A 13348-nucleotide genomic window follows, 5' to 3' on the forward strand; every position below is an offset into this window, starting at 1 on the left:
GTAGAATAACATACTGTTTATAACCGGATGAACAAGGAAATTTAATCAAAAGAGGTATTCACCATAGCAGTTCATGGTGAAATTATCAATGCTAATTTATCAAGGCATGTGATCATAAAACAGACTCTCTTTCTTCCTCCCCTGCCCCTTACATTGAATGTTTCACTTTTTAAAAAGCAATCCAACCTTAAACTAAACAAGTACAGAAAATGGCAGTCATCTTCTGAATCTGATATTCATCAAGCATATTTCTTAAGGGAAACTTATATGCCAAAATTTCATGGCCTGAAAGGGGGCTTAAGAGCACATAACTCAGTCTTTGGTTAATCACAAAGTTTCCATCAAGATATTAACTGTGATTGCCTGTGTAGTTTAGAATTCTCCTGCATACACATACAAATATTCAGGGACGGACCTATGATTAGACAGAGTGAGACAGCTGCTTCAGGCAGCAGATACTGAGGGGTGGGGAGGAAATACAGTTGTGAGTGCCATGCGGCCTGCCCTGTACCCCTTACGCTAGCTGGCTGTCCTTAATCGCAGGTGAAGATACTTTCCGTTCACCAGTACTGCAGTAAGATTCAACTGCCAACCCAACTGGTTTCTGTATGTCCCATTGGGAAGAGTGCTCTTTCACCTCAGGCAGCAATAAACTGTTGTCTGCAATAAACAAGCTAGCAATCCACACCAGAATCCACATATGTGGAGAATTGCCCCCTCTATTGAAGAGACAAGGAAAGCTCCATGGGCGCTCTCATGACTAAGGGGATGTGGGTACACTGCTGCTGAATAGCACGGTGTGCTTCCTCTAAAGCAAGGTTGGAGAACCTATGGCCCTCTAGATGGTGTTGGCCTCCAGCTTTCATGCATAGTGCAATAGGAATGATTACTTCAGCAGAACATATACTAAATTGTCAGCTAATCACAACTGAAAGCTCACAGCTTCCCAATGCCAGCTCTAAAGCCATGAGTGGACCAGCCATTATGGAAGCTCTGCAACACAACGGGAACCTGATGGAAAGTGTCACACAACTAACAAAGAAATGTTTCCTACAGGCTCCTAATCAACAAGAAATAAAATATCAAAATAACTGATTTTTTTAAAAAAAGCTCTTTTTCAAGACTTTGACTTGAAAGCGATCTTGGGATTTAAGGTCCCCTCCCACATTTATGAGCAAATGGACAGAATTCAAGGGGTTTGCCATCTGCCAAGCAGAAGAAGCCTACAGCAGCTGCCCAAAGAATTAGGAAAGGCTCAAGAGTTCCTCCTGCCTCCAGTGTGGGCTGACAGCGACAATCCAGTCAACTCTACATATAACAGCAGAATAAACAGAAATGTTGCCATGGCTTGAAACACTTACTGGACTTAACTCTGGGGATGGAGTCTGAACTATATGCACAAAGCAGGGTAATACAAGCTGAAGAGTCCTTTCTTCCCTGTGCATCTGTCCATGCATTAATAGTGTTTGAAGGTTCTTCTTCAACCCTCTGAAGTGAGGTGTCTGGCAACTGGTGGCAAAGTCTTTTGGAGCTAATGTGTTCTAGCTCTAGAATGCTCTGCGTACTTCAATGTCTTATCAGCAAAAGTTTGGTCTCTCTGTGTGTTTCTGGATCATGCTTCGCGGTCCTGCTCTAAATGTGGCTTTATGCTGTTGTGATTCTTTTACTTTTAATGTATAGGACAACTTTTTAAATGGAAGGGCAGAGTTAATACTGACTCAACAAGAAAGAAAGCAATGTATAGAACATATCTGAGTCTCCAGAATGTTTTACATAAGATTATCCCATGAAGCCTTACAAAACCTCTGTAATGTAGGACAGTACTATTAGCTCCATATTGGGGCAAAAGCTTAGAAACAGTAGTTCGCCTACCAAGTTCACAGCTGAACTGAGCTAGAATTTCCCAGCTTACTCACTTTGTTACATTTATTCTCAGAATTCAGTACAGATTCAAGTGCTATAAAAACCTCTAAAAGCAAGCCAGGATTTTCAGTAGTTCTCCTAAGGGAGCCTGTCCAGCTTGTGAGAATTTTCACTATCTCCTTGTAACACATCTCCTTTGCTAATCCCAGTGTAATACTTAATGCCACTCTTTGCACATACCCTCCCTCAAGGTATCTTTCCAAAAGGCTTAAGTATGTAACACAAATTTGATGCAGAGTTTTGATGTAGAGAGGGACAAAAATCCCACCATTATTATTTTCAAGCAGGCTAAGATTAGGAAATACAAACACAACAACAATTTTTTTAGCAAGCCACTTTGCATTCTTTCTGTATAAAGATAACACTTTTCTAAAAGAGAGAGAGAGAGAGAGAGAGAGAAACACACTTTTTTTGTTCTTTGCTTCCTTTAAACTCCCCATCAGAGTCCTAGCTACACAGCTGAAAATGGAGAAATCTCCAACAAGGAATGATCAAGTTCAATTTACTCTGTGCTAATGGAATTTAAAGGCTCCATTTTGCAATTGTTACCACTTATTTTATTCAGCCTTCTCAAACAAGAGTAGAAGCAAAATCTGCCAACCATATATTCCCTCTTGCAAGTTTCTCTTCCTTAATACTAATCACATGTTTGCAGCCATGTTATGCTTCCTGTTCCCTGGCTTCTGTGGGGATCTGAATACACTTCTCTCAGTCTCTCGCTTCCACATGTTTTCCTGTTCTTTTCTCATCCCATTATCTACACTGGTTTCTTTAATGTAGCAGCCAATACACCTCTTTAAAGCTAGCAAAACACATACAAGTTAGGCTGAAAGTAAATCTTGGGAGCAGGAAATTGGTATCTAAGAACATAATATCAAACAACACTTACAAGACAATCCATATTCATTCTGGGTTCTCTGTTCGGTTGAAATAGGGTAAATGAAACCTTTAAAAGAAAAAAAAGATGGGAACAAAATCAAATTAACAAAGGGAGCTTTTTTAAAAACAAAAAACCAAAAAACCAAACAACACATGAAGAATGGTTTAATTTAAAAAGAAAAAAAAAAGGAAAAGGAAAGAAAACCCATGGTACTTTAAAATTCTGATTCAGCACACTATTATAATTTTGCATCTCCTGTCTGCTCAGGAGCCTCACTAAGAATTAATAAGTAGGCAGATTGAATTTCAGAGCCAAAAATCGGTCTCGAGTCACTAACTTTGGAGTGCTTAAAGTCTTTCTTTTATTGAGCATAAACTCTAATGGATCTAATTTATTTCAGACATCAAGGGTCATTAGCATATGGAAAGTCTTCTACCCCCCAATCCTTGCCATATGCTTTAATTCCCAGGACATGTTCAGTGGGGCTCTAAACAGGTTTTTTTATTTAATTATAGTAGCTTGCTGTTGGCCTAATAGAACTGAAAGAGACCTGCCGTCATTGGTCAGAGGTTAAATACCCATTTACAGAGAGCTCAGCCCATGCAAAAGCCTCATTCCCCCTGCCCCTCCCTTTCCCCTAGATTTCCGGGGAATGGTTTTAACCTCCCCTTTAATAGAAATCCAATAGGAATTCTCCAGGGAGCAAGCAATTTGCCAGAGAGTTGGAAATGGAATGTGTTCCATTTGAGATCATTAGAAAATCAATAGGAGCCTTGAGATTGTAAAGTAATTTATTTTAGATTTTGAAGGCTTTGTGTAATATTGACAAAATCATTGCACAATTCACATTTTTTATCCTAGAGACAAATAGCAAGAAAAGTGACTTTCTTCCTGATTTCCTGTGATAATTCAATGCTTCTAGGCAATCTGCCCCATGGCTCCTGTGACGGAGAAAAGCTGTTGTTGTTGTTACTTTGTGCCAATACAGACATGATTATTTGGAAGTAAGTTCCTGCTGAGACCAATAGGACTTACTCCCAGGCAAACATGATTAGGATCAGGGCACCAGCTAGAGTGAATTTGGCCCCACTTGTGTTCACAAAAAATATCCCCTGTGCCTAGATAGAAAAACACTGCAATGTTGGGCATGTGGGAAATAAAATGTCTGAAGACTGCTAGAAGTTGCAACATTTCTACATGTACATCTCAAATCCTGGACTCTAAAATATGGGCCCATGCAACTTCAAATGTGTGGCTCAAGAAGCAATTCAAACAAAGCAATACTACGTAAATGGAGGACATGGTGTTTTGTGTAAGGTAAAGGAACTGTAAAAGATACTGCAATATGTAAGAATTAGGATTTTATGTGGATAGACATTTCTTCTGAGCTCCCTGTCTATTGAGATCAAGCAGGAACCTTCACTGTACTCTTTTTGTTACCTGCTAAAACATTCTTGTTTAAGTAAGTCAACCCAGATGCTTAGAAAGTTGAGGTAACTAAAATATTTTAGTATTTTAAATTTGTTTGTTTGCTTATGAAATTTTCTTTAATTTATTGTTTTATCTTTTCTTTTGAGGTTTTTTTTACAAGCAAGTGGTGTATAAGTTTTATGAAACAAGCACATTGTAGACACCTTTTTAGCTTTGGCCACACTTCTCAGGCATGTGTTTATGCGACTATCACTTGCAATCCCATAACAGTCCACCATTTTCAGCCTCAGACCACCATGAATATGTTAGTGGAAATAAGCAAAGTGGACAAAAGAATGGACTTGGCTTCTCAACTTTACACTCTGACCGTTTCACCTGTGCTAATAATTCTATTTCCCAGTCAATACTGCAGAAAAGCAAAAGCTCAAATGCTGTGGCTTAATGGCAGAGTTCATGGTTTGCATGCAAAAGGCCTGAGGTTCAATGCACAGCATCTTTAGCTATGGCTGGGAAGGAAGCCTGTCTGACACATTGGAGAGCTAGTGTCAGTCAGTGTTGACAATACTGAGTTGGATGGACCAATGGCCTGACTCTGTATAATCGGCTGCCTACGTTCCAAGGGTGATAGTGCCGCAAGGGTGACAGAGTGAAATTAGATCACTATGAGACCCAAGAGATGCTTCTAAACTCTCCGTAGATTGAATGTTAATGGCTGGGTTTTGTCTCTTTCCATACATACTTCCTGTTATTGGGTTTGGCTTCTTATTAATGAAAAGGCTGAACCATTCCATAACTTAGATTTGCTTTCAGATTCCTAGCTGATTCACGTTAATAATAATAATAATAATAATAATAATAATAATAATAATAATAATAATAATAATAATAATAATAATATTATATTTATACCCCCCCCCAAATCTGGCTGAGTTTCCCCAGCCACTCTGGGCAGCTTCCAATCAAGTGTTAAAAACAATACAGCATTAAATATTAAAAACTTCCCTAAACAGGGCTGCCTTCAGATGTCTTTTAAAGAGAAGATAGCTGCTTATTTCCTTCACATCTGAAGGGAGGGCATTCCACAGGGTGGGCGCCACTATCGAGAAGGCCCTCTGTCTGGTTCCCTGTAACCTCACTTCTCGCAATGAGGGAACCGGCAGAAGGCTCTCGGTGCTGGATCTCAGTGTCCGGGCTGAACGATGGGGGTGGAGACGCTCATTCAGGTATGCATTACTCCCGCACAAGGTGTCAACTTGAATGGCTTCCAAAGGGAATGGACAAATTCATTGAGGATAAGGTTATCAATATCTAATAGGCATGATGGTCATATAATACCTCCAGTGTGAGAGGCAGTATGTCTCTGAATCTCAGTCGCTGGGAATCACATGTGGGGAGAGTGCTGTTGCACTCAAGTCCTGCTTGTAGGCTTCCCATAGGCATCTGGTTGGCTGCTGTTAGAACAGGATGGTGGACAACATGGGCCATTGGCCTGATCCAGCAGAGCCCTTAGGTTTTTATGAGAGGTGTACAACATGTGGAAACCATCAATGTGGCAGCCAGATGGTTCACAAAGTCCTCTTCACTAGCCATTGACTGTAATGTAAAGTGATGTATTTTGCCTTATGAAAGAGCCATTGCAGAGTAATCCTACGTCAATTCAGCTACAATACCTTGAGCTCAATCCAGCACACCATAGGCCCAGTGCCCACATGCAGAACAATTCCACAAGGCCAAAGAAAGCCTTGATTCAGCTCTCCACCGTTAAGAGTTTGTGCATGGGTACTCAGTGGGAATTATTCACAAGTCTCTAATTCCCTAAAATGGTCTGATGCTCTGAATATCCACATGCATGCACCACAGGGAAAAGTGGCAACACAACTATATGGGATGCCCCATGTAAATCCCTCTGTGCTCTAAACATAGCAGACTGGATTGACCCCTTCCATTTTCAGGGAGGTCAGCTCACACATTTGGCTGAGAGCTAACCAGCACTTGAGTGGTCAACTAATGTCAGATCTCATGATGCAAGCTCAACATGTCACACAAACCACTACCACTAAGTGTAAATGGTGATTTTGCTCTGTGTGATTCAGAAGAAATAACTCTATTTCAGTATATGTTGTTTATACGTATCAACTGAACGCAGGCATTTTGAAAAAATGCTCATGGGTGATTAACATAACACCCCTCGCAACTGTTTATACGCAAACACTTTTGATAATAGGAATTTACTTTAAATCAGAAACTTTAGCACCTTTCTGAAATTACATTTTAATTGAGAATATTAATAGGTTTGGGGGGGGCAAGGAAATTATTTGGGGGACACAAACAATCAGTGTTTGGTGTCAACTGCTTCATAAGATGTGAGCCCGGCCATCTCTCTTTAGGGTTTTGTGTTTTTTTTAATGCTTGGCAATCTGATCTTCCATATAATAAGAAAGGACATTTTCTTCAGATAATGAGGCAAATCTGCTGAGATTAGTACCTGCAATAATGAAAAATGACTTTTCTCCCAGCTTCAAAGTGAGAACAGTGCAAAGCAGGGATTTGTAGTCTCTCCTCCTTGATCTATTTTGCTCACAGTATCAGCACTGCGGCATGGCAAGTACCTGAGGGACTTCAACTATCATTGCCACATTTCTTTACTAGGGTAAATGTAGAAAAAAGTGCTGCTGAATTTGACTCCACAATAGTTGCTGGCTCTGTTGATCTGTGCCTGGAGCAGCTGGTGTCATAGTCGGTAACTTGCTTTGAGGGGGGAAAAAGTAATTTAAGATGCCTCAAGTGGCTTTTGATGAAACAAAAAAAAAAAAAAAATATTTTCAAAGGTTCTATCAGTGTTTGTTGCTAACTTCTTGTGTGTTTACTCTAGGAATAGTTAAAGTGCTGTTATTTCGACACTTAGTTTCTTCCTTGCATTTAAATGAACATCTCAAATTATTTGGAGGGGTGGGAATTATTCATTCCAGTTTTAAGAAGGAAAAAGTAGGGCACAGCTAGACTTAAGGCTCTGTTGAAACTTACATTATCATTTATGGGTCCCCCCCCACCTCTTCCCAATACTGACAATGATTTTTCTAAAATCCATTTTTGGCTCTATTTCCAGTTCTCAACTTTGTAACACTGAGAGCTCATAGTGAAAATGACACGATTGTCAAAGCAATGTAGAAATTGTGGTATGGTTGTGAGCGGCACACCCAACAAAGTCCTCAAGTACTTGCAGTGAAATCTCATGAGCGAAAAGCAAATCATGATGGAGATTGTAGTAGGGGTTTTTCCTCCTAGTAAGCCAAATTAACCAGAAACTTAAATGCCTCTTGGCATTTAATATGCAGGTCGACATCCAATGTCACACCAGCAGACTTCCACTCATGCAATAGTATTTCCCTTTCCAATTCTCCAATTATTTTCAGGCACCGATTCAAAAAAAATTAGTTTGGAGTGTTGGAGGCTGGTAATTATAGGTATCACAGGTGCTTGTGGAAGAGGAATTTAACCCTCATTCAGTCCTAAGATGAAAGTTAACTTTATTGCCTATGACTGCTGCATTTCCAATAATTATCAGCTCCTCCCCCAATCTGATATTTGCATTTTAAAAAAACTGAACTTTAAATGCAAAGAGTCATTTAGCAATCATGTCTAGTTTGACCTCAAGCATAGCAAAATTTGGCACACAATGCAGAAGTATCACAAGAAAAAGCTCGCATTATGGGGGGGGGGACTATTTCTTTCTGGTAACCACTGGAAAGAACTCTCCCAGTGAAAACTAGGTGTGTGCAAGGTGGGGGCAAATCATTCCAACATGCATTTGTTTTCATTTTTAAAACTTCAATGTGTTTCATTTCTTATTCTACGAAAGCATTTGTCCTGTGACAAAGTTCACTGATCCCTGAATTTTTGAATTTTATTGATTTATTCATGCTGCATTTTATGTTGTATTTTATGCTGTTTTTAAGTCGCATTTTAATCAATGTTTTATATTTGCTGTTAGCCGCCCTGAGCCTGGTTTTTAAACTGGGAAGGGCGGGGTATAAATAAAAATTTATTATTATTAATTTATTATAGAGCTCTACGGGCTGCAGAAAGACAGAATGGACAATGTTTTCAAGGTAACTCCTAGTAGGACTTTTTAACATTTTTATTAACATCTTATATTGAGTTTTTGTACGATTCATGTGGCATGCAGGACAGCTGCTGTTCATTCTAAAAGTCTGTCTTGGGGACCAGAACCTGAGCTGAGTAATCTTTTATTTAGTGTAGTCAAATTTCAAAAAATCAAGTTCTAAAGCACACTAGACCTACCCATCCTCTTTAGTAGATTCTGCATGGATCTTTCTATACTCTGTTTTAGTTATAGTGACACTGCTATACCATTTACTTATGACCATAATGTTATATCAGCTTTTTTTTTTTAAAAAAAAAAAATCTAGATGGTACAGATTTAGGCTGCTATCTGGCTCATATCATTCGCTCTTCCATCTTTGATACCCAGTAGGGAAACTTTGCACGCATGCATTTGAATTTACAGTGGTACCTCTGGATACGAACGCTTCAGGTTACGAGCTCCACTAACCTGCAAGTAGCTGCTCCTGGTTGTGAAATTTGCCCCAGGATGCGAACAAAAACCGCACGCCGGAGGCCCCATTAGAAAAAGCACGCCTCGGGATAAAAACGGACCTCCGGAACGAAGGGTGACACTCGAGTGCCGTACGTAAGCCACTTGAGCGGTGCCGTCATTATCGGCGCCACAGATGTGCCGCCGGGTGGTTTGCCCTGCCCCTGTGGACGGTTTGGCCCACCCCTCGACACCCTGCCCCTGGTGCCAGAGAGCCTTCCTTCACCACTGTGTACAAGTTCTCATTCATTTAGTGCATCTGATTCCTAAAAGCCACATAGATCAGCTCAGTGGTACTGACAGCATAGGCTTTGTATGCAAAAGGTCCCAGGCTCAATCCCTGGGAATTCAATGCAGAACTGGGATAGAATTCTGTTAAAAACCTGGGAGGATGACTGCCGGTCATAGGTAGCATTGAGCTAGATTGAGGTGGGTAACCTCCAGTCCATGGGCTCTATTCAGCCTGGAAGGGGGCCCAAATTGGTCCACCAACCCTTTCTTGGCAAACTAGACCCACCTGCCCCACACCTGATGTCATCTGTGATGTCAAGTGTAGGGCAGGTATCAATGTTGCTCCAAAGGAACCTGGGAGCTTAAAGTGAGCTCCTGAGTGCTCCTTTGCTGGAGCCAGATGTGCTTCCACGACCCATCAACTGATGCACAGGTCGAGCGGACTTTGCACCAGGAGCAGGAAGAGTATTGCTGCTAAAATGAAGGAAAAGCAGCTTCATCAGAAGTTTGAAATGAAACTACTCCCTCCTTCTGCAGCCAGTGTGCCTTCAAAGAGGCTCATCACCTGACATCATCAACTGGCATCATTTGGTCCATGATGGTTAGGGATGATAAACTTTTCACCTGCTGAGAGGTGGAAGTTCTCCACCCTTGAACTAGATGGACCAGTGTTACAATGTCTTTATCTAATAGCTTCCCATGTCTACCTTGTTCAACCACTATCACACAGGTGTCCACACAACAGAGGGGGCAGTAGTAGATTGTGGACCTGGCTCAATAAGGCAGCCCTGACCCAGAAGTAAATTATGTTAGTACAGAAACATGTTGCCCCCATGGATCTTTGTTTGCATGAATGCTTTCCTGCATATAATTTAGTGCTTGAGTGCCATATCAAGTACAGAAAGCCCCTGTGAGCATGTGCTTTGCATCTGGATGGTTGGGAATGTGATTATGCAGATAGGCAGGTATCTTCAGAGTGACTTATTCCATTTTAATACAAAGGCTCATTTAATTCCTTTGTGTGCACTCAAGAGGGTTTCACTGTGATGATCTTCCAAGAAAACTATTTTATTTTTTGCTTTTTTAAAACAACAACAACAAAACAACAGCAAAAGCCTCCTTTCTTGCTTACTGCAAGCTAATCTGCTCAAGGGCGTGATAGGTTCACATCACTAATATCATGATCTATAATCCATTATAGCTTTTAGAATAAGCACAGAGGGAATCTGAACACATATTGCATAGGAAAGGCCTGACATAACCACTTAATTATGCAGGGCTATGTGTGCTGCCAGATTAACATTGTGTTGTAACATTACTACAACACAAAAGACAGAGTTGTTAAATTAACCTTTCTTTCCCCTCAAGGAACAGCTTGGAGGTCAATGTGCAAAACATAGAGAGGGCAGCTCCTGAAGAGCTATGACTAAATCCATAGCTCAGGATTTATGGGCAAGCAGCCTGTTCCCCTGGTATGTGTGTGTGTGTTCATGTGTGTTACCCAAGCCACTGAAAAAGCAAACAAAAAACAGCACCATAAACAGGACTCCCTGCTCTAACTTGGATGCATGTTTTTAAAAAGTATTTGTACATTTTAAAGTGCTACCAGTCTGCATGCTAGTTAGTGGAGCATTAGGCTTCTTCATGCAACTAAGGGTTTAATTTGGCCAGCAAGGAAGACAGTAGTCCACCTAGATTAACCTTTGCTGCAACCTGAGTGGTATTTTGGAATGGGAATCTGGACTAGTCTCAGTCTCACCTCTGACATACAGTATTAGCAGTGGGCTACACTACAGGCTTGCTGTAAATCGGGTCCTCCCTTAAAGAGGGCACGTGTTGCAGCGAGACCTGGCAACCAAACCCTGTGTTGTGGGTGGGTTTGATTGAATAGCCACAACACCCAATTGGTAGGTCCCTTGATGCTGGGTTCAAGGCGAAAGATTTATACGATCTGAAGAGAAACCAGAGTATGCATGTGACCCAGAGCTTCCTCTTTCGGTGCGTGCATTGGAACACCTGCCCACCTCTCCCTATATTTAGGGCTGTGTGCTTGACCTTGCTGTGCCGTCGTATGTCATCTATCGTTGGGACTGGGGCATGGCAGGAATTCCCCCCACTTGGCTGATTGGCTGTTGCCATTTGGGTTACGCTTGCCACGTGGGAAACCGTCACAACTTGTAAGGTTGTGGATAGGCTCTGGTTCCCAAGTGATGGGAGAACGGTCTCACCATGTGAAGGGTATTCTGTTAAAGGAATCCAGGGACTTGATGGCTTGGTCAACCCCTGTGAGGGGGTTATGCCTGTGCCTGAGTCCAGGGGAGCATTTGGGTGGTGGAGATAGCCTGTTTCCGGCTTTCCGCTTATCCAGGTGTTCACGGTAGGCTGACCACTCACTTTCTGTAATCAATAAAGTTGTGGCCTAAATTCTGCCAAAAACCAAACCAAAATTTGAGCTTGTCTGAATTTATTTAAGGGGGAGGTTTAAAGGTTTGAACAAGCAAACTACTCTCTCTCAGCACAGCCCTCCAACCTGCAACTGAGATCTAACTAAGACTGACACTGCAGGCTTTGCTGCAATCTTTTGTGGCTGCTTGGGTGGATGACCTATGGCACACTTGTGCCTAAGCCCAGCACCATTAAAATCTTGGATTTCACAATTTTTATTGTCATCTCTCTATTCTGTCCTGTCTTGTCAGTATGAATAGAAAGAGACTCCTCTCTCGCTCTCTCTGTGTGTGTCTTTCTCCTTTCCTCTTCTTTCTTTGTAGCTACTTGATTCTAAACTCCCTTCCCACCTGGTTGTCTGTCCTCCACCTTCAGTCAGTCTCCATTTTGGATTCGTCCTGCCTTGGGGTTCCCATACTGCTCAACCCTCCTGATTTAAGTAGAGTATCCCAGCTTCTGATTGGATCCCGGAATGTCCCATCAGCTGACTCATGCACAGGGGGTGCCATAACAATGATGTGGAACAGTGGGGATGGCAAAATTTTAGTGCAGCATAGGGCACCACTGAAATTTGAGAGCCCAAGGTCCACCACTGAAGGACAGGTGGTAATTTCAACAGAAGTGGACTGCAGTGAAGCTACAGATCCATGACATAAAAAAATAATAATATATTGCTCTGAAGTTGATAAAATACTTCATGGTGTGAACTGATCTGTTTCCCCCCTACTCATAAAGGTAAGTTCCCCCCTACCATTAGGTCCAGTCGTGACCGACTCTGGGGTTGTGGCACTCATCTTGCTTTATTGGCCGAGGGAGCCGGCATACAGCTTCCGGGTCATGTGGCCAGCATGACTAAGCCGCTTCTGGCGAACCAGAGCAGCGCACGGAAACGCCGTTTACCTTCCTGCCAGAGCGGTACCTATTTATCTACTTGCACTATGCTTTTGAACTGCTAGGTTGGTAGGAGCAGGGACTGAGCAACGGGAGCTCACCCTGTCGCGGGGATTCGAACTGCTGACCTTCTGATTGGCAAGTCCTAGGCTCTGTGGTTTAACCCACAGCGCCACCTGCGTCCCCCCCTACTCATAGCATACTACTATTAGTCAAGGATATTATTCAGCTGAAGTGATTATGTTGCAATCCCATGAAGACAAATCAGATTTGGTTACATGACATCACTAAGCCAATTCAGAGTGAGGGCAGAAAGCTTTGCTCTCACTCTGAACAATTTTGGTGGACATTTTTGCCTCTCTTTACAGCCCTAGATGCTTCCCCTCTGCCTCGTGCTGTGCATAGACATGGAATGCCTGAATATGGCTAATATATATGCAAAGTTTATTTTACAAGTAGAAAGTATGCTTAGGACTGCAGCCTTATTCTCCCGCTTAGGAATAATTTACTATTTTATACGTGAAAATTGTTTTTCCTTCAAGTAACCACAGGGGTCCAACAATGAGGTCTAGGGAGGAAGTAGCTCTTTGTTTGGAGGCACTTGCTCACTCTAGATCCAGAGTTCTCTCCACAACAGGTTGGTGGGGTGACACCAGTGATCAGTTTTTTTTTTATTATTCAGACTATGCATTGGGTCATCCCTACAGTTTTCATTTTATTAACTCCACAGTTATTTCTTTCTACGCAGTCCTGATACACTAGTTTTTCTAAACTGTTGATGTTTAATGCACATGAAAATATGGCACATGTAGAGGTAAATAAATGAACTCTTTCGGATGGCAGATGGCCAGACTTTTAATGTGCCTTACAACGCAGACAGTGGCTGAGGCCTAATTAAAGCTATTACAATAATTATTAAATTATTGTAAGGG

General features: G+C 41.7%; 1 protein-coding gene across 3 annotated transcripts in view; it reads right to left on the reverse strand.

Moving 5' to 3' along the window:
* The window catches only part of UNC5C (unc-5 netrin receptor C), a 317114-nt gene that overhangs the window by 55724 nt on the left and 248042 nt on the right, over nt 1-13348 (reverse strand). For 2 of the 3 annotated variants that reach the window (XM_083458645.1, XM_083458644.1), the window contains exon 8: nt 2813-2869. The exons of the other annotated variant lie outside the window; for it this stretch is intronic. In XM_083458645.1, the coding sequence (XP_083314771.1) occupies nt 2813-2869 (57 nt within the window). The remainder of the gene's footprint in view (nt 1-2812; nt 2870-13348) is intronic. 3 annotated transcript variants of the gene reach the window in all.

The sequence above is a fragment of the Podarcis liolepis genome (assembly GCF_965112155.1).
Source record: "Podarcis liolepis genome assembly, chromosome: 9".
In the NCBI taxonomy this organism is placed as follows: domain Eukaryota; kingdom Metazoa; phylum Chordata; class Lepidosauria; order Squamata; family Lacertidae; genus Podarcis; species Podarcis liolepis.